This window comes from Diabrotica undecimpunctata, chromosome 3 (assembly GCF_040954645.1).
Source record: "Diabrotica undecimpunctata isolate CICGRU chromosome 3, icDiaUnde3, whole genome shotgun sequence".
In the NCBI taxonomy this organism is placed as follows: domain Eukaryota; kingdom Metazoa; phylum Arthropoda; class Insecta; order Coleoptera; family Chrysomelidae; genus Diabrotica; species Diabrotica undecimpunctata.
In genome coordinates, this window is record NC_092805.1 from 119633232 (window position 1) to 119660580 (window position 27349).

At 31.2% G+C, this 27349-nt stretch overlaps 3 protein-coding genes across 3 annotated transcripts in view; 1 reads left to right on the forward strand and 2 right to left on the reverse strand.

Annotated features, from left to right (window-relative positions):
* Nucleotides 1–379: 379 nt before the first annotated feature.
* Nucleotides 380–1693, reverse strand: LOC140436032 (uncharacterized). The gene has a single exon (XM_072524744.1). The coding sequence runs from the start codon at nt 1691–1693 to the stop codon at nt 380–382; it is 1314 nt and encodes a 437-aa protein (XP_072380845.1).
* A 1000-nt stretch (nt 1694–2693) lies between these two features.
* Hpr1 (THO complex 1-like protein Hpr1) lies at nt 2694–24112 on the reverse strand. Its single transcript, XM_072526769.1, has 8 exons — nt 23906–24112; nt 20074–20368; nt 17424–17800; nt 13837–14057; nt 11657–11829; nt 8517–8637; nt 3776–4275; nt 2694–2950 (listed from the first exon to the last, which is right to left on the reverse strand). Exons 1-8 carry the CDS (start codon nt 23942–23944, stop codon nt 2748–2750), a joined length of 1929 nt encoding a protein of 642 aa, XP_072382870.1. The 5' UTR covers nt 23945–24112; the 3' UTR covers nt 2694–2747.
* A 270-nt stretch (nt 24113–24382) lies between these two features.
* LOC140437312 (uncharacterized) overlaps nt 24383–27349 on the forward strand; it is a 98242-nt gene continuing 95275 nt past the window's right edge. Inside the window, exons 1-2 of the mRNA XM_072526771.1 lie at nt 24383–25133; nt 25784–25867. Of these exons, the coding sequence (XP_072382872.1) occupies nt 24546–25133; nt 25784–25867 (672 nt within the window). The 5' untranslated portion in view covers nt 24383–24545. The remainder of the gene's footprint in view (nt 25134–25783; nt 25868–27349) is intronic.

Here is a 27349-nt window from a genome sequence, read left to right on the forward strand (position 1 = left end):
TTATCCACCTGCGCTTATTTTTTTTCGTCCCTTGTGAAGCTACAACTAATGCGATAGCCACACAACTCACTGTTTTTTTATTCCACATGTTGATAGCACAAGTTTCAGTCGGGAACTAATTTATTGTACAATAATATTGATTCGTGTGTGTTCGCCTACTAATATTATTGTACAATATATGGAGTAATAATATTTCATTGGGTTTAATACATTTATTTAAACATACTTTTTAACAAAGTCTCCAAGAATCAACAATGTCCCAAAACCCATGTTCTAACAATGATCTTGACAAGTAGTGACAACTGACAAAGAGTCCCCATACATTGTGCCTAGAGCCCCGTGACCGTAATCATAACCTACTGATATGACATCTTTCCCCTTACATTTGATAGTCCTTAAAACGCACTGGAGGCCTTTTGATTCTAGCACTAGTTCTATTTTCAGCATTCATCTGGGAGGTTGAAGGTTCTTCTACTCCACAACTCTGATTCCCAGATGAGGAGTTTAATGATCTATCATTATGTGCGAAATCAGTATTCTTCTTAATTTCCGCTTTAACTAGGGAAGGCCTCAAGTGATAACTGTTTCGCCTGACCACTTCCCCATTTTCTTTCTGCACTAAATAAGATCTTGGTGCCTCATCTATTTTTTCCAGAATTTTACCTGGTCTCCATTCTCTACCCTCTCTGACACCTACATTCTCTCCTGGCACTATTTCTCTTCTTACCTTGGTGTTTCTATCATAATAATTTTTATATTCGTTTCTTTTTGCCTCTAGTTTCTCCCACTCTTCCTTCAGATTTACGTCTTTGTGCTTTTTATTTGATGGTAGCTTCGATCTAAGAACCCTGTTAGTCACTAATTGGGCCGGTGTTTTATCTGTTCCATTTATTGGAGTATTTCGATACTCCAGGAGCGCCATATCTAAGTCGTCACACTTTCTAAGCATGTTTTTTGCAATTTGAACGGCTCGTTCTGCCTGCCCATTAGACCGTGGATAGCGGGGACTGGACGTTACAAACCGAAAATCCCAGTCTTTAGCAAATTGCTGACAATGCCACGAATTATAAGGCATGTTATCTGATATGACTTCATAGGGTATTCCGTGTGTTGAAAAAATTTTCTTTAACTCCTTGATGACCACCTGAGAAGTTTTTGAATTAATTTTCACTATATCGAGCCATTTAGAAAAATAATCGATCAGAACTAGATATGACTGTCCACCATAATCTAATATATCACTTGCTACCTTTTCAAAAGGTGCTTGAGGCAACTCTCTAAGTAATAGTGGTTCTTTAGCATTGTGACTTTTAAATATCTCACACTTGCTACAATTTCTTACTTTATTTTTTAAATCTGTTAAAAAGTGGTCAAAAGGCTCTCCTTCTTCTTGAATGCGCTTATAAAACAAATATCTTTCATAAACCACGTTTTTTCTAGGGGTAACATAAGACTCAAATGCTTCCAATACATCTGCTAGCTTTCCTTGTTGGACCTCTGTTAATTCCAAACTGTTATAAATCTCAATGCCTTCTTCTCCAATTAAATTGAGTAAAATTGCTACCTTAACTTCATCACTTTTACCACTTTTTCCTGATGCCATCAGATATATTTCAAAACTTTGCTTAAATCGTTTAAAATTTTCGGCCACATTGCCTTCAAATGATAATGGATTTGGTAACCTTGCTTCCATGATTTTTGTTTAATTTCCACTAGACTGCGCCAAGTAATAATATTTCATTGAGTTTAATACATTTATTTAAACATACTTTTTAACAAAGTCTCCAAGAATCAACAATGTCCCAAAACCCATGTTCTAACAATGATCTTGACAAGTAGTGACAACTGACAAAGAGTCCCCATACATTGTGCCTAGAGCCCCGTGACCGTAATCATAACCTACTGATATGACATATGGTACACTAATATTGACTGTCTAGGGGCCGCTTTGAATATCATGTTGAACGTCGCACAAAACATAATATGTGATTCAAGCTTATTGCGCGAGTCACAAGTGCTTCGCATTCATTATTAACACTGTGAGGATCGCCGCTCAGTGTTGGTTCGCGCTGCAATGATAATAAGTATATGTGAGTTTCAAGTTAGTGGCCCCTCAACAAGTATTACTGATTAGCGCGGCCCTGCAAGTAATGTAACGTACTCAATTGCTCAACATTTTGGTTGTTGATTTTTGCCCTTTTACAACAATATAGAGACTAGGTAGTGTGGTAAATAAAAGATAATACACATACTAGTTTAACAAAACGTTTGATTTCTTCAACAATACATGAAACTGCTGACGAGGAAAATAATATACCAAAAAAAGTATTTGTATAGAAAGTAGTATTGCATTCTATATAAAATGCCTATAGAATACAAATGTGGACATTTGTGAAACAAGTTACACACTGGAATTTGTGACAGTGAACAAATTCTTGGTTTCTACTTCTTCTAAAACACATGCTTTTCCCCAGACGAAGGTCTTTTCTTTGGGTTTATTAGCAGTAAATATTTTACTTACTTCTCTGAACTACGTTATTTTAGATTATAATTTAGATAATTTCGTTTATCAGTTTTTCAAATTGAAGTTGTTCTTTCTGGTATTCACCCATTTTAGATGCACGATTTATTGCAGTTACGCAGACAACGGGTTTAGTACTTCCTGGGGTTCAATATTAAAAGAAAAAATTAAAAAATATTTAGTTTGCGGATTTATTAAATCTTAAGCTAACACACAAAATATATCCTCATGATGTATCCATAATATTATTAAGTTCGGATTTAATTACCTCAGCCGCTTCGTGCATTTCCAAACCTTCCAAAATATACAAGAGATTTTCTAATGTGGCATCTTCATCATCCTCAAACCATAACTTTAATAAGTTTCTTGCTTGATCAACTGGAGTGGGATTCTCGTTCTTGAAAAATTCTATTTCGTCAGGTTTGAATCCTACAAAATTATTTAAAAATAAGATATAAAAAATAGGTTTAAAAAAAACTAAGAAATTTCCGCATATTTAGAAACGTATAAAGTCCATTTTAGCCCGATAAAACTTTATTACTTTTTTACCCAAATATAAGCCGGTATTTTAAAGAATTCCAAAAAACTTTTAACTCTAATGGAGTCAAAAATAGGGACAAGTATGTTGCCATCAACCCTGATAGCGAACCACTGGTTAAATTTTTCAAAAATTAGATATAAGCCTTTTTGATTTATAATAAATTTTTAATGTCAAGTTTAATCCTTTAATGGACTGTATAACAATAACGATAAAACTTATCACACGTTTATAGGATAATTTAGTCTTAAAATTACAGACTGCTTTGGAAACACCCTGTATAATTATATATTATATAAAAATTTGTTACGAGGTCAGATACTCATTTTCAAGAATATGACTCAAGAAAATCTCGCGATAGATAATGCTTGTACTAATTCTAAATATCCTAAAATAACACGGTAATACAAAAAAATATAATCTAACAATAAAACACTGACAACTTTTGTTTTCAATACTTCCACAAATTTTATTTTAAATTATTATCACTACAGCTGTTTCGGCCAGAGTGCCTTTTCACACTTCTCTGAAAGAAAGGCACTCTGGCCGAAACAGTTGTAGTGATAATAATTTAAAATAAATTTTGTGGAAGCGTTGAAAACAAAAGTTTTCAGTGTTTTATTGTTAGATAAAATGAATTTCCTTAAGTAACGGTCGAATCCATTACCTATTAAAAAATATAATAATTACACAACTGAAAGGTTTAAAAAACCTACCCAATTTAACTCCTAATTTGGGCCAATCTGGAGCGATTTTCTCACTAATTAACATGATTTGGTCTGAGGTAATTTGCTTTGTATCAGATCGAACGTTCTCGTCCACAAATTCCTCGTGATCAGCTGGTTTAAGATCATCGGTAGCTGGATCGGCTTCAGCCAAAATATTATCCTGTTCGTTATCGTTCTCATGTTCCTGATGAGATTCCTTTCCGGGTTTTTCATGAGCTACTTTCTTTACCATCATCTCCAAATAGTTCGATAAGGGATACATAATTGTAGTACCAAAAGTGAAGAAGTGAGGACTTCTTCTAGCTAACAGTCTTAAAGCTCTCCAACCAAAATTGCTGTCTTTTAATATACTATCATCGCCTTTTTGGTGCGTCTCAATTTGCTGGATAGCATCTGAGAAGTATTCCTCCAAAGTTGGTAAGAAATTTCGGCCTTTGCAAGCTTCCAAGTTATTTGGACAGTGGTTCCATAATTTGGTCAATTCACCGCTAAAATAAAAAGTTTCATAAATATCAAAATAATTCATAAAAGTTATTTATGTACCAAGGATATTAAGTATAAGTCAGACAATTTTCAATTAAAGGTGACTAATCTACAAATTGAACTAAACGGTAACGGCAACCATGTAAAATGTCAGCAGTAAATTTTTACCGGGGTCATTTTTATTGTGTATTGTATCCTTCGCCCACGTAAATATGTAAAAAAGTAAGATAGTCTCATAAAAATTTGCCCCCGTAACAATATAAATTGGTGCGATTCATGAGTGTATAGTGAGACAAGTTCAATGAATAGTTTGAAACATCGGTAAACGTTCAATATTTTGCTGGTCTATATATATTTACGTTCTTAGAAAGAATGGGAATGAGAGAAATTTGATATGTTAGTTTATTCGTTATACATTAAATATGTACATAGGCGTAGTGTGCTCTAGTTATTGGGAAAATATTTATTAAATAGACTTTATTATTAACTTTAAAATAGTTTTGAGGTAAGTAAAGTAAATTTGAGGCAAGTTTATTTTTTATATAGTATTAACCCATTAACGGCCGCTCAAAATACAAAGAGAAATTTGACAATTAATTTATTAGATTGGAATAAAAACGCATAAATTAAGACTAATTTACAACCAAAAAGATTTTTTTCTCATTTTCAAGGAAAACAGTACAATATTTAATTAAGAAACACATTGTATCTTAAATGTAAATTAAATTTTAAGGTGAAAATTTTCGAAACATTCGGGGTGTAGTTGCATTCTACACCTTTTACATAAATAAATAGTATTATTTTTGCATATCCTACATTCTTGCCCTATCGTCTCTTTTTGTAATGTGGCCAATATTGTCGAATCTGGTTTCATCTGTTAAAGAAAATTTAGATTGACGTCCATGTACTAAGTTTGACACTGATGTAGCGGTTTCTTCACTTTTATAAATTATAAATATAAATCTATGTCGGCTCATGCTTTCTTTTATAATGTGAACTTCTTTACCCTCATTCTTTGACCAATGCATATCAACTTGAAGCAGAGTGTGAACGAGATAATATACATATGCTAATAATTTTTTTTTAAATCTGTTATTCATTTCAAAATCGTGACGGTTATTCTGCGATGCATAAATATTTGTAAAATATAGAATGCTCCCAATTACTTTTGTATAAAAAAAGAGTGAAAAAACTTCAATGTATGACTTGCCTCCATGGTTAGCTTTTATATTGTCTAAATATCAGTCAGACTGATGTTGAATTACTACTGAGCATGAAGGAGTATCTGTTGTTACAACTTGAGAAAAATTTGGATTTACTATTTTTGCATGGTTTTTTCTTTGGACGTTTTATCTGTGGTTCAGTGGAATATCATAATCAGAATCGTTGGAATTTCCAATCACTTGTATTTCATATGTACCTGCAATATCCGATTTTATTGATTCTTCACAAATAATATTATCATCAATGTCTTCTACATCAGAAACTTTTTAATCTAATCTCGGCGGCAAATAAACCACATTCAGTGAGTCAGCATTTTCACAATCTGAGTCTTCTTCTAACAAAGCTATTAACTCTTTAGTAGGAAGTAGGATATCATCATTTCATATCTCAAGAATTTACTGAAATAAATAAATGCACTACTATATACACGTATTCACATGATAATAGTTTAGCTTACTTCATTTTAATTTATATGAACTTTATACTATATTTTTATATTTATATAAACAAACACAAGGAAACTTTCAAATGAAGAAAAACAAATATAACGTTTACAGCACACAGCAATTCTATAAAAAGGGCATGATGTGTAATGACGAGATCGTTTGTTAGAATTTCAGATTGTTAGTCTAATGAAAAAAATAAGTATTTTCCAAAGTTTTCTGTTTTTACAGTATAGCTGCTCTATAATAACAATAAAATTTTACTTTATTTTGTTAGACAACTATAAGATATCTGTTAAAAGACACATGATAATTTAATAATTATATCGGTCTTAGATTTAATTTTTACGTAATTACTTATGCGTTTAAATAAATAATTAAAAATATTTTTGGTACGCCTCTGCAAAATTGATAAGTTGAATATGATTTCATTCAAAAGTTATCGTTAAGGGCTTCGTTAAGTGCGATGTTGTCAAGTAATCACCTTCAATTAAAAATTGTTTTAGTTATAGATGTTTATATCCTAAGAATGACAATTTTATAAAAAATGAAGGTCTTTATAAGAATTTTCTGTAGGATATTCGGCCGGAGTAGATTTATAATTAAGAATATTTTAATAAGTTTTATATTTGGTACTTTTCACAACAAGTATACCTGCATCTTTCAACGCTAAAAGGATTGCTGGTTGAAAATGGCTCAAGCTTTTCCAAGGTCGACACTCAGAACTAGTTAACAGAAAATTGCAATTCCTGAATCCAGCTAGAGCCGTCAAGTTAAACAGATGCTTAGGTAATAACTATTTTCAACAACTACTAGAATTTATATTGAAATTTGATATGTAAACTCCTTAATGCATTTTTAATATAGATGAGACAAGTTGCCGCCTAAATTTTCATAAATGCTCTTAAAAATATAAAACAAGTTTATTTGATTTCACAACAGCACGCTGAAAATTTACCAATGGACTACTTAAGTCTGACGTCACAGTGGGCGGGGCTTATAAAACCTTTCTAAACATTTCCAATTCGTGTGTATTTGTCCCATAAGAAGTTGGAAATATCGGTTTTTTTAATTGTTTGAAGAGTAAATAAAGACTTTTGGATATGAACATTCATTCTGTGCGATTGGTATTATTTGTTGTTCGTGAATTTGTGAGGTAAGAATATCAAAGTATTAAGATATTTACTATGAATGTTCACATTTTAAGGTTATGTTATTTCTTGATTAAAACTTTCATTATCTTTTTTACTGTATTTCAAGATATTTTGTATCAAGGTTATTTCAAAATAAATCATTAAATTTATTTAAGAAATTGAAAAATATTTGAATTGTTTGAAATGTTTTATTCTTTTTTCGTTGCCAGTTATTTTATCCTGTAAAAGACTACAGATATACGTTTTCTCGTAGTTTAAGTAGTGAATAAGAACTTTTAGGTGTAATATGTTCTGTTGACACCTTTAAATGAGATTACCATAGTGAGTGTTACAAAAAACGTTTTTTGAATGTTGTAATGGTTTTTGAGTTTATTATTTTTTAGATCTGGGCATATAATGGCTAGTTAACATTTGTTGGATATCCAGTATTACTGAATTTTTTAGTAATGACAACAAAACCTATTAACTACTTAAACTACGAGAAAACGAATATATTTAGTCTTTTACGGGATAAAATCACTAGTACCTAAAAAAGAATAAAACACTAATTTAAATCTTTCAACTTCCTAAATAAACTGAATGATTTATCTATTAATTTTAAAATAACCCCGATAAAAATAACAACAAAATATCTTGAAATACAGTAAAAATTATTAAAGTTTTAATCAAATAATAACATAACCTTAAAAGTTGAACATTAATAATAAATATTTTAATACTTTGATATTCTTACCTCACAAATTCATGAACAACAATTAATACCAATCGCACAGAATGAATGTTCATAACCAAAAGTCCTTATTTATTCTTCAAACAATTAAAAAACCAACATTTCCAACTTCTTGTGTCTTCTTCTGTCGAAGTCTGATAAGCTTGGTTTAGTCTGATCGAATAATCCAAAAAGAAAAGAAAAAGAGCTGGTTAATTAATGAAGTGTTCAATAAAGACTAAAAAAAGACGAGAACAGCATTGATATTGTTTAGCTTGCAATGAGGATGTCGTTAAGGATAAGCGACTTTGTGATCAATGCAAATGATATATCGATGAATAGTGCGTTGGACTTTTGGCAGATGATAATATTAAAATATTTATTATGAACAATTTTCATTTGCCCAAATGCTTCATAATAATTATTTTAATATTATTTGTTTAAAAATCAATGTGCAAAACTAAAAGGGGTCTCATTTAATACCTAGTATGTCCCTAATTAAGAACATTGCGTTTCTAATTAAGGCCAGAATCCACCATTTTGAAGAATAAAAATTAAAAGAAGAATTTTGTTTATCATAATTAACGCTTTACAAGAAAACTAATTTAGACTATTTATCTTCTTTTCTCTTTTTTAGCAGATTTCTATCGTGAGTTTTACTACCAAAAATGAACCAATAAATATTAAATGGATGTTATTTGTTTACAATGACTTACCTTCCGATATAAAATTTTCCTTGTTCGTTTGCTTCTTTAATAATATCTCCAATTAAGGGTTTATCTGAATCCCTTTTCCTTTCCGAAATTTCCGTAGGTTGGGGTAGAGTTTTCTTTATTTCTAAAACAGCGGACTATTTATATATATGGCAAGTTGAATTTTATTAAATTTCTTATTTTTTACTATTAACACCCCAAAAAAAGAAAATCCAACTAATGTAGACTGTTTAAATAAAATACAAGAAATGATAATAAAGAAGAAAAACATGAATATTTTATTAAAACATTGTTTTTGGAAGCATAGCTTTCTTATTTCCGGATACGGAGATTTCATTGATCGGTGCAGAGGTATAAAATAATAAAAACAACAGAAACACGGTGAAACGCTATTAAATGACAGCTTATAAAATAAAATCAAATAAATTAAAATAAAATTAACCAAAATAAATTAAATTAAAATAAAATAAGAAAAACTAACAAGTCGATAAATTAAAAGTTGATAAATTAAAATAACCTAACAGAAAGTGGGTACTTAGCCGTGCTAATCAGATATAAACCAGCTAATTAATGGAACTTATCGAAAAAATAGGTCCTACTCAACAACATTTTAAATAAAAAAATTTCAAATCAACAAATAATGCAAATAACGAGCTCTAATAGCAACGATAATACCAACGTCAACAAACGTTACACCTACTCAACCTCCATCAATGAACAACAACCTACTACTTTTCCACCAAAAGGGCAAGCTCTAGTTTTAGTTCCTTTAGTCATATTAAATTTGAAGAATATCTCTTAGCCATTGAAAATAATGTTAGGTTGGGTTAGCATCAATATGAGTGGACGCTTAACCACACTTCCACTAGACCTTAAAACTGTCCTCTCAGCCCAACCTTTTTAACCAAGTGTCTTACGGTCTTGGGTTATACTTCTACGAAGTCGTAGGGCTCGTGTTGATAACGCTCAAATGTTTTTTTGTCCCTCTCCTGGCAAGTAGGTCCCGTTTTTCGTTCCCTTCAATACCAGCATGTCCAGGCACCCAGAGTAAATTTCACTTTTTTACCTTTTCCGGTGTAAATCCCATATTCCATATCCATATCCATAAATAATATTCACCCAGATCTAGATTTTTTTTACCGAAGGCCGAATTCATTTCTGGTCTCAGGCATGTGTTTATTTGAGTGGCTGTGGAATAGGTAATCATCATTTTGATGTGTAAAACTAAATTACGTGATTAAGTTTGTGATATTTATACTTTTATTATTGTGATATTTATACTTATATTTTTTCGTTTTATTGTATACATCGTAAACATTGTTAATCTTATTGGGCAGCAGCCCGTTGAAAATAAATAAATAAATAAATCAGATTCTGAAGATAGTTCCAAACTAACTTGGAGTCAATCCTATTCAATTTCAGTGCCTTTAATGTCGCCTGGCTATTAGATATAATTTTTATACATTTTATTAGTTCCTGCAGGCATATCTCTATATCATAAATTTCCGATTGGGAGATAGTAGAGTGATTACCTAGGCTTTTACTAAAGTTTAGTCTTGGCGTCCCTCCGTATACTTCAGGTCGTCGATATTCGTCCCTTCCTGGAAAGAGGATGGTAAACGGCTTTTCGAAATCATATTTAGGTTGCATTGTATCTGTTGTCGGATCCTTGGGAAGATTCTTGCGGATTCTAGTGCTGGCAGGTATATCTGAAATACTTTGGTAGAACCTCCTTCAAGATTCCCTTTTCGCTCTTCTTATCTCTTTATTGTATTCAGAAAGAGTTTTCCTGTATGTTTCCCAGTTCTCGAATTCTTTGCCTTTATTCGATAGCCTCCTTACTGCTTTTCTTAGTTTTTCCAGTTTTCTGCTCCACCAAGGCGTTTGCCTGTTATTCGTCTTGGTTTTGATTGGCAGTTCTCCTTATATAATGTGAGAATTGCTTCCCTAATTCGATCATTCGCCTCTTCAATGTCTAAACATGTTTTGATATTACTAATTGTATTTCCTATCTTTGCTTCCAAATCGGTTCGATACTCTTCCAATTTGTGCATTTCGGATCCCTGTAGCTACCAATTAAGGGTGATTTAACTAAGGCAAACTAAAGTAAAGTAAGTGTGTCGGTAATCCGACATAATGTTAATCCAAAGAACATCTTATACTGCGGTAATCTGGGCAGTTTAACATTTCTTTTCTGGGTTAGTGTTCCTTCTTCTTCACGTGCCATCTTCGCGACGGAGGTTGGCAATCATCATGGCTATTCTGATCTTAGATGCTGCTGCTCTGAATAGTTCAATTGATGTGCATCCGTACCATTCCCTCAAGTTACGCAACCATGAGATTCTTCTTCTTCCTACACTTCTCTTGCCCTGGATTTTCCCTTGTATAATTAATTGAAGTATGTTGTATTTTTCATTACGCATAACATGCCCCAGGTATTGCAGCTTTCGTGTCTTGATGGTTTCCAATACTTCCATTCTTTTGTTGATTCTTCTCATGACTTCGTTGTTTGTTACATGCTCGGTCCATGATATCTTCAGGATTCTTCTATACACCCACATTTCAAATGCTTCCAACTTTTTAGCAGTCGACGCGTTAAGTGTCCATGCTTTTATCCCATAAAGCAGAGTCGAGAAAATATAACACCTTGCCAGCCTAACTCTCAAGTCCAGGTTTAGGTTTAGGTCCAGGGTTAGTGTTAAGTTAAGTTAATTTGTAAACCTAATAGGGCATAAGATACAAACGTTTTGAAAATTGAAACATACCACAATATAGAGAAAGCTAGAATATGATATCAGCGAAACTCAATCTTGATTTCAACGTGAATTGAAAAAGCCCAAAGTACATTCATAAAAAGGGCGTGCACAAAATAAAGCATACTTTAGTCAAGACCTTAACGTAGAACTGAAAATAAGATAAGATTTATGTTCTATCAGTGCTGTTTAATGGCATAAAATGATTGACACTAACTAACTTCAAATCTTATAAGCTCTGGGAGTGTATCGCAAGGTATTAAGATTTCATGAATCTCGAGTACCGGGATGTATAGACTAGTGAAAAAAGAAAAGCAAGTTGCATCGATTATTGTGGAAAGAGTTCAACACTATAAAATATTCATATAAAACATTAAAATCTATTCTCACCTGGACAACTCTCATTTTTCCATGCATTCCATAACTCTTCCCTGTTCAAAATGTTCTTCACGATTTCAGCAAACTCTTCCCCATCTGGCGGTGTTTCTCTTAACAGATTGTAAACTTTTTCAGTATTGGTGCTAATCCATTCTTTTTGATCATTCTTAAGCTCATGAGCATCACTAAAATAAATTATATATCAAGATAAAGAAAATATAAAAGCAGAATATAATAAAAATTGTAGAATATACTAAAAAAGAAGAGTAAACTAGAGGAAAAAAAAAGGGGAAAGTCATTATAAACAATCCAACATAATAAGCTGAATTTAAAAAGGGAAACCATTTGCAAATCTATGAAAAAAATACAGTAAAGTTTGTCAGACAATTAGAAAAACAAATTAAATTTCTATTGCAGGTTTAATCTTTAATTATTTCCATGTAGCATCAGCAGAGTATGGATATCTGCAGATACTTTTGGCCTCGTTGAAGAACACAGAAAACTTGAAATTTCTGGAATCGATACCCCTCTTAGGCATTCCCAATCCAACAAATGTCTAGAGCTATTCAATCTGCTTGTAAACCAGATAAGAACATACATATTCAGAAAATCTGCTGCGAGATTCAACAACATACCGACACAAATAACGCCAAAGAACTCTTCGACAAAGTCAGATTACTCACACGTAAATTTAAGCACAAATCTTGGTCTATCGGAAATGATGAAGACAATGTACAGACGTATTTGGACAACGTTATAGATGTTTAGACGTCATATTGTAAGTCTTTATACAGTAATACTGATCAGGAACACTGCTGAATTAAAACAGGATGATTCATTTCATTATCGCTGATATCTTAAATCATATCAGCATGTGGACTGAGAATATTACATTAATCATATCTGGCACACAAGCATCTAGCCTGAGGAGTGGAGAATGGTCATAATCATACCACTACATACGAAAAGCCCAAAAAATAATTGTTAACACTAATATCTCACGCCAGTAAAGTGCTCCTCTATATCCTGCAATGTCGTCTAGAAAACTTAACATAAGTTTGGCAAATAGCAGCTGAGCAGGCTGAATTTGTAAAGGGAGAGGTACGAGAGAAGAAATCCTTAATGAAAAAGGCCAGAGAATATCTGGTCCCGATGTTTATACGTTTTGTCGATTATACTAAGGCCTTTGACAATGTTAGGTATTTATTAAATAAGTCTAATGTGTAGCCTACCATTGTCTATCGTACTTCAGATAGTGATTAAGACAAATTATTAACCATTATGGCTTAAGCTTTAAAGAAAATTGACGTGCATAAATCTATTATTATTACGGGTGACTTTAATGTTCATTTTAATGAATTTTTGTGGAATGTTAGAAAATAATAGATGTCTAGATAATATCTTAAAAAATATTGATGATAACACAAGGGTCTCCTCATTTTGAACCATATATGACTGAATTGCAACTTTAATTTTGTATAATGATAATTTAAATATTAATTTAAAATTAAAATGCTGATTGATGTGTTATTAAATTCCATAAATATCTCTTTTCCAGAAAAATCGAAATTATTGAATAAAAATAATCCAAACAAAAAAGTAAACTGGTTCAATGATATTTTGAGAGAAATGCGCGAGAGACTTCAATTTATTATAGTATTAAATAAAAACGATCCCATTGCTAAATCTAAAAGTACCATTATTTAATTTAGAAAACAGTACAGGAAAGCCATCAAACTTCCAAAAGTAATGAAAACGATTATTGGATATAAAAAATTCTGGTAACTAAGCTATGTGGAAACTTCTTAATGGTAACAGGCATAAAAATAATGTCACGGACAATTCTAAATTTAAGTTAACAGATAACAGTTAGTTACAGATTAACACATAGTTTTAATAAACACTTCTGCTCAACTGCTGAGAGAGTAATAAATGAACTTGAGGTTTCTCAGCTAACTCTTGATGACTATTTGAAGTGTAGCCAAATGTTCATGTAGTTGAAATGTTCAGCCAATGAACTTTAGTGATGTTGACTTAGCTATTTCAGATATAAAAAATAATAACAACAAAGATTCTGGTGGATTTAACAAAAACATTAAAACCATTAAAAATATAATTGTGCAACCTCTAATAACTTTAATAAATCAATCAATATCTTAAGTTTCTTTCGTTCAAAAACACAATCTACTTACGTTTTGAACCTAACAGTGGAAGTAAAATACTGAAATAGAATCAAGAACTGCAGAAATACAGATCTTCGGAAGTTTACGTCATGTAACTGTAGCTCAAGTAGTTTTTGACTGGTAAGGTATTTGGCAAAATATCCCAAATTTGAGCTGGTTTCAGCAGAGGTGCCAGAATTTACGTAGTCTAATTTTATTCCTTGGAATGTACTTAATACATTGGTCGCATGCTAAAATAAAAACAAGATGAAATTATTCTTATATATATATATATATATATATATATATATATATATATATATATATATATATATATACACATATATATATATATATATATATATATATATATATATATATATATATATATATATATATATATATATGTAAAAGATTATATATATAGTAAATAATAAACAGCGAAAGGAGCACAATTCGTCAACTTTTTAGGTATGAATTGGTATATATATAAATATAGAAAAGAAATTTAATCTTTGCAGATAAGTTAAATGTTGCAAAGGGTAAACCTTTGCGTTTTAAGTTCAAAGCTAACATACATTTCCAACGTTAAAAAAAAAACGTTTTTTTTGCACATAGTAACAAAAAACACCACTATGTTGTTACTAGCTAAGTAAGCTAGTTACGGTAAGATCAATAATGTTTTTAATAGATAATATATGGTAGCTAATTATATATATATATATATATATATATATATATATATATATATATATATATATATATATATATATATATATTAGTGTTTGTAGTCTAACCGATCGGCGTTGATTACAAGCGTTAATATCTAAAACCACTAAACCGATTCCATTGAAATTTTGTGAAAGTGTATTGTTTTGTGTATGGGAATACGTGCTTGTCGGAGGATGGCGGTGAATAGGGACAACTGGAGAGAAATTCTTGAGGAGGCTGGGCCCTTGCAGCGTTGTAAAGCCAGAATGATGATGATGTATTGTTTTGTCCAACTTAAAAGATAGGATATTTTTTATCTCGATGAATGATTTTTATTGTAAATTCAAGATTTTTTATAAAACTTCACCTCTTAGGTAATGTAATCTATACATAAAAGCGTTGATTGAATATCCGAACAATCCGATAAAAGTAAACTAACGTTCAACAAACGTAATTTTATTTTTTTATAACTTCTTCATAACAACTCGAGAACGACTGGACCGATTTAGCTGATTGTGAAATACACTCGCGATCATAAAATCCGGGTCCCCTTGAAAATTTCAAGTTTCTTGAATATTTTTGCATCTGGTGCAGTCATAACATTTTTTTTGGGCTAATGTATCTTTTATTTGTCATCAATGTTTGTTTTGAAAGAAAAAAAAAACGGTTTTTTATTGTTTTTATTGAAAAAGCATAAAACAAACCAAATTGTTGAAACAGACATACGAAAAAAAAAAAAAAATGAAAAATACAGAACGTGGTAAAACATCAGTGGAATTTCAATGACTACTATCGTGTATTGCCTCCCCTTGCTCTAATAACCCCTTGCAGACGACGGGGCATACTCTCAATTTTTCTCCGGATTACATGTTGTGGTATGTTATTCCACTCCCTCACTAACATATCCTTAAGCTTCTGTGCGTTGTTAGGAGGAGGTGAATGGGTTTGAATACGGTTTTTCGTTCGTCCCAGAGATGTTTGATGGGATTCAGGTCGGGAGACCTAGCTGGTCAGAGTAACCTCGTAATTCCAACCTCGTCCAAGTATTGCATACTGATCCTGGCAACGTGCGGACGCGCGTTGTCCTGCATACAATCGGAGTCTTCTCCAAGCCCTGCCATGGTGGGCATAACATGTTCTTCCAGAATCTCCGTAATGTACTTTCGTGCAATTAAGGACCCATTTTCGATGAAGGGTAATTCTGTGCGGAAGTCGGAAAATACACCTCCTCAAGCCATGACCGAGCCTCCACCAAGTAGCATTCTTGGAGCAATGCAAGCTTGTGAAAATTGTTCACCGGTTCTCCTCCAAACTATTACGCGTCCATCGGATCCAGTTAGGCAGAAACGGGATTCATCTGAGAATAACACTTTGCTCCAATCATTAATTCCCCAATGCGCGTATTGTCGAGCAAAAGTTAGTCGTGCAACTCGATGCGCCCGGCGAAGTGGCGGTCTTGTAGCCATAGGTCTGGTTTCGTAAAGCCTGAAACACAAGGAAACGGTCATCTCGTGCGTCGTTCTTCTTCATCCAGAGCCAGGTCGTCTGGTTAGCAAACCTGTCTCCTGAAATTGTTGAAGCACTCGTTGAACCGTAGAAAAGCTTACGCCAACAGTTCTTGCGACTTGCCGTTGAGTGTGACCGTCTTCCACAAGCGTAACAATGCGTGCCGTTTCAACAACAGTCAAAAGCATTTTTGGCAAAAAATAAACAATAATAAACACTAATAATGGCACTAATAAACACTAATGGTCGCAATAATAAACGTTTGTTTGTTGCGTTTAAACAGAAAGTCGAAGCACAAATGAGACATTTAAAACAAGCGGCAGTTACAGGTACCGTTCATTTTGGGAAGTGTATAGTTTTCCACGAAATCGGCATTATTGGAATTCTTTGTTACAAAGGAAACCACTAAGCCGACAACAATTCTCAGAAACATGCATAAGTTTGTATTTGTGTGTATCGTATTATTTACGATAAATCTCGTTAAAAATGAAATAACGATGATTTTCAAGGTGACCCGGATTTTATGATCGCGAGTGTATTTGTACAAGTTCAAGGAAGGTTTCAAAGGTGAGAAAATGTGATATAATTGCAAGGAAAAGTAAATATATATTAAATGTAAAATAATAAGAGCAATAATTTTATCAAACAGTTATATCCACCTTTAGATTGACTTCACTAAAATCGTGTCTATCTATTTGTGTTTCTTCTTAAATTCACAAACTTCTTATCTTTTATTGTTTTAAATCTTATAAATGATTAAACCATCAATCAAGTTAAATATAACTAAAACATGATGCAATTGTAAGGAAAATAGTAAAAGCAAAAATCGTTGCATGCCCTAAAAATTTGAATAAACTTTTTAAAATTTCATAAACTTGACTCACTCATTTGGTGACGTCAATCTACGAACTAAACTATGAAATCAGACATTATTGAAATTATTTATTTGTCTGCAGTGCGTCCTCATAGCAAGAAAGAGTCAAACTAGTTTTTGCACCAGTAACATGTTGGAGTATTTGTTTTTCTTTAGGGATTAGGAAACATCCGTACTACTGCATATTAAAAAAACCCACTCAAAACAATTAATAACTTCAAATTTTAGTGATTATTCTCAATCTAAATGGGTCACACTATATAAATAGTTAGAATATTGTTATTTTTACAAAGCGGATATTACAAATGAATTTGTTTAAAATCCAAAAATTAGTATTAAAAAAATACATAGTTAACATAAACGAGAATTATTAAATAAAGAATACAGCCATGATTCTTAATGATCAACTTAACACAAATAATTCTCCCATCATAAATCTGTTCACCATCCAGATAAAGATGCTATTTTTATGCTACATAAGGATGAATATTATATATCTTTAGGGATTGCTAATGTAAATACTTACGGAACTAAAAAGTTTCCATTGCACCTTATTGTAACACTGAATAGGATTCCTAAAGAAATCTTGGAGTTGCCAAAACTTACAATAAAAAGTAAAATCTATTATATTTTTCTGTTCTCCAATTTTAATTTCAGCAATTTCATCATCTGGAGGATCAGTTCCATATTCTGTCACATTTTCCAAATTGAATTCGCTGACTATATTTAATCCTGATCTTTCAGAAAACGGAAAGAACTTGGCAAGGAATAACAGAATTTTTCCACAGAATACAGTTGCTGTGGTTCTTGAAAGTCGCCTTAAAAGATCATTACATAGACGCAGAAGATTGTTCTTGCAGCCCGAGAAAAACAGTTCCTCTTTCCAAACACTAACGTTTTGCTCTGTAAGAAAGTGAGTAATGTTATTAATTCTACTTGACTTTTACAAAAAAAGATTTTATATTCTATATATACAGTGTGTCCGTAAAGTATGGAATAAATTCGATAGTTCCTATGTAAATGAAAAGTCTTTTTAAAAAATCTAAAACACGTCGATTTTTAAGTTTAATGTTCTATATTCTACAACAAAATTTCATTATAAAAGGTGATACTTATTAGGGTGATGACGTCATCGGCTTTTTTTTTAAATGTAACACCCTATATTTTATGACATTTTTAGATCGATAAAAATGAGCTGATTCCAAAAAAAGTATAATACTCGAGGTCTAACGGATATAATTTGAAACATATGCGCTTAGAAAATAAATTATTTATTATCAATTGCAAAAAAGTAGCCTACTACTAGTTTGTAGTGAAATGTAATTATTTTTAGTAAAGTTCAATAACAATTAAGTAGTACAATAATTGTATTAATTGGTGAATGTTCTGTACTATTGCTTAGAAATAATTTGAAGTAGAAATGAATTTGAGTCTAAAGCAAAGAATTGAAATACTCATGATGATTGGGTATGGAGACAAATCGCGAACTCAGAAGGAAGTGTGTAATTTGTTTAAAAATAAACATCCAGACAGACCCATAACGCAGTCAACAGCAAGTAAGATTGAAAAGAAATTTCGAGAGACTGGTACGGTTGAAAATGCATGCAAATCAGGTCGTCTCTCTGTAAATTATGATACAACATTAGATGTTCTACTTGCTTTTGAAGAAGATGCGCACACTTCTGTTCATAAGGTTAGTCGTGATCCCGATGTTTGCAAAATAACGGTACACAAAGTAATAAAACTTGAAAAATTGCACCCCTTTAGATGCACACTTGTACAGGAATTAAACGAGGATGGTCGAGATAAAAGAGTACAATTTTGCGAAACAATGATGGATAACTGTCACCGAAACCCTCTCTTGGTTCAAAATATTATTTTTTCTGATGAGGCTACATTCACATTAAATGGCGAGGTCAACCGTCAGAATTGTAGATACTGGGCAAAAGAAAACCCCAACTGGATGCAGGAACATCATATACCATACCCGCAAAAGGTAAACGTATGGGCTGGCATTGTAAGAAATATAATAATCAGACCCTACTTTTTCGAAGGTAATTTAAACGGGCCAGCATACCTTCAGTTTTTAAGGGGGTATCTCGTACCTACTATAGTTAATTTATTCCCCAGTAAGAGAATTTTGTAAGTAAGGTTTTGATGAAAGTTTATGGTTTCAACAGGATGGTGCGCCTCCGTATTATGCTGTAGATGTTCGAAGGTACCTAAATGAAAATTTTTCCGAACAGGTGGATTGAAAAACGTGGACATATTGAATGGCCAGCGAGGTCGCCAGACCTCAATCCTTTCGATTATTTTATGTGGGGTCATTTGAGGAATGTTGTTTATAAAACAAAACCCGCAAATATTGAAGATTTCGAAACAAGAATTAGTAAAGAAATAAATAATATTTCTCAAGAAACCATAAACAAGGTTTGGCAAGAATTTGTAGAACATTTAGGTTACTGTCAAATACAAAAAGGGCTACAATTCGAACATTTAAGATAAAGTCATGTATTAATTACTGGACTACTTTTAACTTATTTATTATAATTTATTTATAAATTATTAATATTAGGAATCAATCAAAATTAATTTTCTAAGCGCATATTTTTCAAATTATATCCGTTAGACCCCTAGTATTATACTTTTTTGGAATCAGCTCATTTTTATCGATCTAAAAATGTCCTAAAATACAGGGTGTTGCATTTAAAAAAGGGTCGATTACCTAATCACCTTAATGTGTATCACCTTGTATAATGAAATTTGATTATATAACTTGTCACAAAAAGTATCATTTAAATGTATTAAGTTTAAATCTTGATTAATATCTCCTATTTTTTTTTTTTGGAAATGACAGGGAATGAAACATAGGAATATTTAACAGTGGTTTATTGCAATAAAATGAAAAATCAAAGACCAACAGGTCAATAAAAAATTAAAATAACAATTATTCAACAAAAATGAAAAATACAAATATATGGGATAAGGAATTTCAAGTTTTTTTGTTTAGTTAAGTATACTAAAAATACAATTGTTCTTCATTTCATTTATAAGAATAAACTAGATACTTTGATATTTTTTTCTTTTATGTATTTTTCCCTTTATAGCTTTATTCATGCTTAAATAAATTTTTGTTTATTTATAAGATAAATGATACTAAAAACACACATCCTTACCTACAAAACCAAACATATTCTCACAAATATCCAAGGTCAGAGTTTCAAATATGTCCCCTAGAAGAACAACGGGCATTGTCGGTGAACTCAATCCCTTTCTACAAAGTACTATTGAAAAATCTACATAATCCCTTAAAACTGAAACATCGCTTTGTTCATCCATAAGATTAAGCAATATATCTCTAAGAGTTTGATCCAGAGGAGATTTTAAATCACTTTCAGTTTTGTTCATAGATTTCATTTTTTGCTCCACCATTTCAACATTTTTAGTTTTGAACGATTTTTGTAGTACATCCTAAAAAACTTTTATATTATTACAGTGTTTCTTATACTATTTGTATATTAAAGTTTTGTTTTAAAAATCACAAAGTCACAAAAAATAAAAATAAAAAAAAAGAAAAATTTCTCAAAAAATTAACAATAACGAAAAGATATTCTGAGATAAATATTTTAATAGAATATACAAGAGCATAAGTCATACTTTAAATCGATATCGCTATTTTAGAAGAAGCAAAAGAGAATGAGTCTAAAATCTTGGAAAAATGATTAAACAAACCTCTATCAGAATAGGGATACAAGGGGAGTTGGAATCTGAATACAGAAATCATTTTATACTAATGTAGTAAAGTTGTAGCAGGAAAACATTTACAGCTCACCAACTCTAAAGCTGCAGGTGAGGAATGACATATTAAGGATTGTAGGTGACTTAAGGGAGATGTGGGTGATATGAATGTTGGAGTCGGCTAGATTGGATTTTTAGGAGTTCTTTTGAACCCAAAATTACAGTGGGCTCACATATTAATAAATTATGCAAAAACTAACTAAAGTATCTTTATTTTGAGAAATCTTTCAAAATGAGTTTCAGAGACTATAATATGTACTATTTATCACTCCATGTTCCACTCACATCTTCATACTCTATCCTTGTGTAGGGTCATGAAGCTGACACTCATGAGTATTTGGTCTGGAGAGAAAGGCAGTGATGATCCTTGCTGGTTTAAGAGTTAGGGAAGCCTGCTGTCAGGCTTATGAAAGTTTGGGAATTCTTACTGTACCAGCACAGTATATTCTACAAAACCTTTGATTCATGAAAGGGACTACCAATCTTTATAGAAGTCATGAAGATCAGCACAGTTACGATACTAGGCACAAACAGAATTTGACAAACCAGCATATTGGCATTTGAAAAGGTGTCAAAATGGACCAGGTTATTGGGCAGTAAAATGTTTTAATACTGTGCCTGAAAAAAATATTGATAAAAAATTCCTTGAAAAAAAAAAGGCCAATGAATGCCCCCTGCTTATTTCTCACTTCAAATGGTTAGCATACAAAGATGTTTTTTGAATGAATTCCAAAGTGTTCGAAACATCAAAATAAACTCATTTTAAAGTAAAATTGTGGCCTATTCCCAATAAAAATAGTAAATTGCTTGGAAGTATGTGGCGAGGCGAGATTACCAAACTCTTATCAACTCAACACACTAACAAATGAATACAAAAAAGTCCTAACCATAGGCAACTACAAATACATACTTATATTATTATTATAGAAAACATACTGTAAAAACTGCATAACATAACCACAACTTGATCCACTAATGATCAAGCCCAACCCAACAGCATTATGTCTTATGGCATAAGACAATCCTTCTATATTTAACTTTAACCACACAAAACTTGGTGGACACTCAATTGAAGGAGACTCAACACTAAATATTATGTTTATATGGGATTAAGCCACAATATTGATTGTAATGAAAATTACATTTTTCTAATGGTTAATGTTTCAATTTCCACTCCAAAAATTGTTGAAAAAAATGATCATTTTAAAAATTTTGCAAAAATGTATAACCAACAAAATTGTTAGCAGGTTATTTAACTTTGTTGGTCATACAATTTCACAGAATTTTTTTGAAAACAATTTCAAAGTGGAAATAGTAACATCAACATAAGTAAAAATGAATTTTTCATTACAATCAATTTTTGCTTGATCCGATTTAAACCTAATACTTAACTTAGACATTCCACGAAAAAAAAAACAGTTTGTGAATCTTTTTAAGACTCAACAGAACATGTGCACATCTATTACACAAGTGAGGTAAACTATCATTTCCAATATGTGGTAGTGGTGAGGTCCAAATCAATATTCAAATGATGTCACTAGTCAAATCAAATGATGACTGGTGAGATAAAAGGTGGAAACTAAGATGCAAGAAATGTTTAACTAAAATATCTACAATTTATTTAATATTGTTTACAAAAATATTTACACTGCATACATTTTAATTTATAAGTCCAAAAATTATAAATTAAACTAAACTTTTATTCTAAGTCACTATCTTTATCCCTTTCTTCTTCTTTAGTTTTAGAGCCTGAAATATCTTCTAGGTTTATAATTAAATCATCAACAATTTTTTCAAATCAAGGTTCTGCTTTCAAATATCTGAGCACTTTTTGTACGATTACATAGTTTTTTATTCTCTAGTTATAAATATCCAAAATACTCCTCACAAAATTCTTGTACCTGTTTGATGTTTCTTTTCTGCAAAATATTGTTTTAGAGAAGTCTATAAAAATTTAAGGGGTATCAATCTGGTTGGTATTGAGCAAACAGACATTATGCCTGTTCTTATTTAAAAACATCTGCTGTTTTTACATATATTTTAGCATACTACCATTAAAGTAAATATTAACTGGTCTCAACCACTTAATCATTTCATCTTTCCTATTGTTCGAATGTAAAAATTCCAGGGGCAATTAGGAATTAACTTTCCACCAAAAATTTGTTGTAATTTTTAAAGTTCACATCATAATGGTAATCTGCTCTTAATGTACTTAATTGTTTTGAAAAGAGTTGTGCAATTATTTTATAAACATATTTTTTTCAACAGCATGTATTATAATCAAATGTTGTCCTATTGATATATGCCTTTTAAGTCCTTCACTTGATTCATCATTCCACGGAATATTGATCACAGGGGTAGTATGGATATATTGTTTACAGATATTACTAATCTATTTTATTTGTTATCATTTTTTATGGAACATAAATCAATCTTTACATGACAAATAGTTTTGTTTTTTCCATCAAAAGTTTCCTATTAATTTTTTTTATTCAGTAAAAACCATTAAATTTGATGGCTAATCTAATCCTCTTGAGCAACCAGTTTCTTTCCTCAAAATATTTAGCATCACAAGTATAATTGAATCTATAGTGTATATATTTAAAACAATTCTCCTTAACACAAATTCATTATCGAGATCACTTTTAGTAGTCTAGTTTTTTTTTCTAGTCTTCTTCAGAAATTCAAACAATGAGCTTTCAACAACCTTTATTCTGCTCTTTGTTGTTTATGTTTGGAATACTTTTTTCTGATACACCTGTAATAGCAACAACAAACACATTCAAATGGAATTTGGAGCACTTCCAATGACTTTTCTTGTATCATAAACTTGGACAGAATCAAAATTACTTCTTGAGTTTTGACAATTAAATTTATACATAATATTTAAACTTGAAACTCCATCTCTAACTGCATTTAATCCGGCCCTTCTAATTTAAATATTTAATAATTTACGAAACAACAAGCACTGTCCGCACATTTTCTATTTAGACACGCGTGGGGTACCTGTCCAACACACAACTAACAGGCGCTTTTCTACACTCACCATTGGAATCTTTGTAAATATATTTCCTTAATTATTTATTATCTTTAACAGGAATTAACCACAATTTCTTTTGGCTTTAAATGCCTTTGATTAAACATGTTTCGATTGTACACTTCTGATATTACAATAGCACACACATTTATCTTAAATCACCTAATACTTGCCTTAAATTCTGTACGCAAAGAATCAAACGTGCAACTCATATTGATCTCTATTTTACAGAAACTTTATCTTTTCATTCCTTATTATATAATATTGGTTTAAAACAAATTAAAAATACAAACTTCTTGTTTTTCCAGTACCCCAATACATTTATTAATTATAAAAACAATAATTGCGGTTATGTGTGCGTAATGTACTCTTCTACTCTTCTTCTTTTATTAATTCTTGAATGTTCAGGATTGCATTTGGTTCATTATCTTCCCGAACATTACTTTCATAAAATAAACTAAAAGTAAAGATAAAGATTAAAACTAAAATCTATGTTATTATAAACCATAATGCAGTTTTTACACAGACTAATAAACAATAGTGTTTAATTTTTTATTTTGAATTTCAAACTTTTTTTTATAGATACCTACTTCAATGAATCGATTAATCGGGCTGTAATTGGTGTTGCCTAACCTAAACGTTAGAAAGGCTCCATAGAAACGTCAAATTTGTTTATAAATAAAATGCTAATGTCTAATTTAAAGTTGGGGTGAGAGTTTCTATATTAATCGCTGTTAATTCGATAATTTACCCTCAAGGCCTTTGAAGAAGTGCTATCACTAACGCCAAAGGTGTAGATTAGTCAATATCGACATGGAAACAAAAAATAAAAATTTCTGGTGGTTAAAATCAGCCCCTAGCAGTCTTCCCGATAAAGATGAAAATAATACTATAATTCCTAAATTGGAGCTGCCTCCCTCAGCGAATAATTTGTTCGATGATAAAAATAGTAATGTGGACTCTGATGTAGATGTAGGAAGTATTATAGAAGAGATAAATAGGGTAGCTGCTCAAAGTCCATTGGGGCCTTATGAAAAATCAATTGGCGAACGAAGTGTAGACGATCTAATTAAAGAAGCTGAAAAAATATACATGGAAAGTTCCAAAAGCTTTGAGCAGTTAAGCCAAAGAAGCAAAACATCACAAAACCTATCCGATTTACTATCCAATCTTTCAAAAGATTCAACACCTACACCAAAAAGTGTTAGTCCATTACCAATGGATCCTGATCCTCAAGAAATAGAGATGGATAATCTTAGTGAAAGTGATGATGATTATACCGAAGACTTTTCTGAAGAGAGTAAAATAGAGTCTGCCAATTTGTCTCCTACCACCAATAAATTAAAGGATTTGGATTTCTCCTCTAATAATAAAGAAAATATTGATGAAAACAAGGATAAGGTTAGATATAATTTATTTTATATTAAGGTTGCTACCACATTAAATTCAAGACAGTTTAATTATTAATATACATTCTAAAATAATTTTTTATGTGGTCTATTAATCTATTGTGTGTAAATTGTCTCGCTAGATAACATTAAAATTTTTCTGTTGAGAAATGTTATCAGTATTTTTATTTTAGTTTTTAATCTCTTGACTGAATTTATCCTATATGACTGTATTTTTTAAAACTTTTGTAGTTTCTAGTTTACCATTTGTTTTATTTTTTCTATAAACTAGTGTTTATTGTTTTGTGTGGTTACTGCTTTAATGCTGTATTAATTTAATTCACATTTTGTGAACTCTATTCCATATTCTTGATTACTGTATTACTTATATATAAGTATTTGGGCTCATAGTTTAACACTCTTTCTCTTTTAGACCCCTGTGGCCGAACAACCTTCTATGTTAGAATACAACAGTAAAAAGGTAACTAGTATGATAAAATCACAATCCCTTAGTACCTTTAGGATCAATCTGCACCTCAAACTGGTATGGTAAAAAGTCAGTCAGATCTTGTCACATTTAATAACCACATAGTAAGCATACCTATAATGGAGGTTGAAAGAGAGCAGTACCAGGAGATAAATGAGAAATTACAGAAGTTTGAGGATGAGGAAATGAAGAAGCAAGGTATGATTCAAGATTTAGAAATGCACAACAAACTGTTAAAGCAAGAGATGGAAGAATTCAAGGTAAGATAAATTTAGATTTTGCCTTCACAACTAAATTTATAAGATATATAAGTTTAAGGAAACTTTAGATTGCTTCAGTAATTTTCACTAAAATATTCAAAACCATTCATTTGTCAAGCAGTAATACATATTTCTGGATTTTTACTTTCATCGGATAGACCTGCTTTTCTATCTTATCTGTGAAATTTGTTCTATTGTGAGCTAACCTCAAATAAAGTTGTTCAGGAAGCTATTAAAAAAATTGGAATAGAAAAACCTGTCTTAAAATTCTATATTTAAAAATATGTTATACAGTATCTAACTGGACACATTGTGAGTCTATTAAAGAAAAATGAGTTTAAATGATTGGAGAATTTTTTAAATTGTAAGCAGAAATCAAATGAAAATGCTTGTCTTATCAATATCAATTAACCCTTTCAGTGCGGCTGTCTCTCCACGTTTATCGTACACCAGTACGACCGTTTTTGTGGCAATCATGCCTGTATTACGGATGATTTTGCTGGAGTGCAAACAATTGTTATATTATATTTTATTGTATTTGTACACGCATTTTTAAATTTAATATTAAAGTATTATTGCAATAAATTATAATTTATTGCAACATTTATTAATATAAATTTGACTGAAATTAATATTTGACACAATAATATTTATCGTGTTAAATATTAAAATTGTTGCAAAAATACATCTAGGTATTGATTTTAGATAAATAGCTTACTTCCAGTATACTTTTTTACTGTGATAACTTTTTTGTTCTTGGCATTAGAAATGTTAGCCCCAAGAAAACATACAATTCTTCAGTTCCTATATCTGTCCACTTCATAGTTCGCAATTTTTCTATGTTTTCTTTCTTAAGTTCTTGTAGGGCAAATCTGTTTGTTTTATCCACAATTTTTTGTACAACCTCACTAGTAAAGAAACTTTCAAAAATTTCTAATGGTGTGGATTCCGCATTCAAGTAATCCAGTTTACATCCTGAAGTAGAGCTATCGAAAAAAAAAAAAATTATTAGGTGACAAATTATTGGTAGTCCATTTAAATTTGTGAGCAATATTTACATTAATTTCGTCATCCTCACTATCTTCAGAATTATCATTATTATTAGCTTGCACCTCAATATTGCCCTCATCAAACACATATTCCACTTCATGATCATTACTTTTTAGAATTAACTGTAATAATTCTGCTTCCCTCAAAGCCCTTCTCTCACGAAACATACTTCACTACAAATTAACAAAACCTCTGTCAAAAGTCAGATCAAAACTAATGGCATGGTCAACACTGTTTGTTGAAATTCCTTACTCCAGCATAAAAATAAACCACACCTATTTTTCAATTTCATTGGTTCAACAATGATTTGTCAAAATTACTATTTAAATGGGAATAAGCCACAATTAAAGGTTAAAGTATGTTTATTAGTTTATTACACTTCCTTTAGTCACTTATGCCTACAGCATAGGACTTCTAAACAAGTAGTTAGCA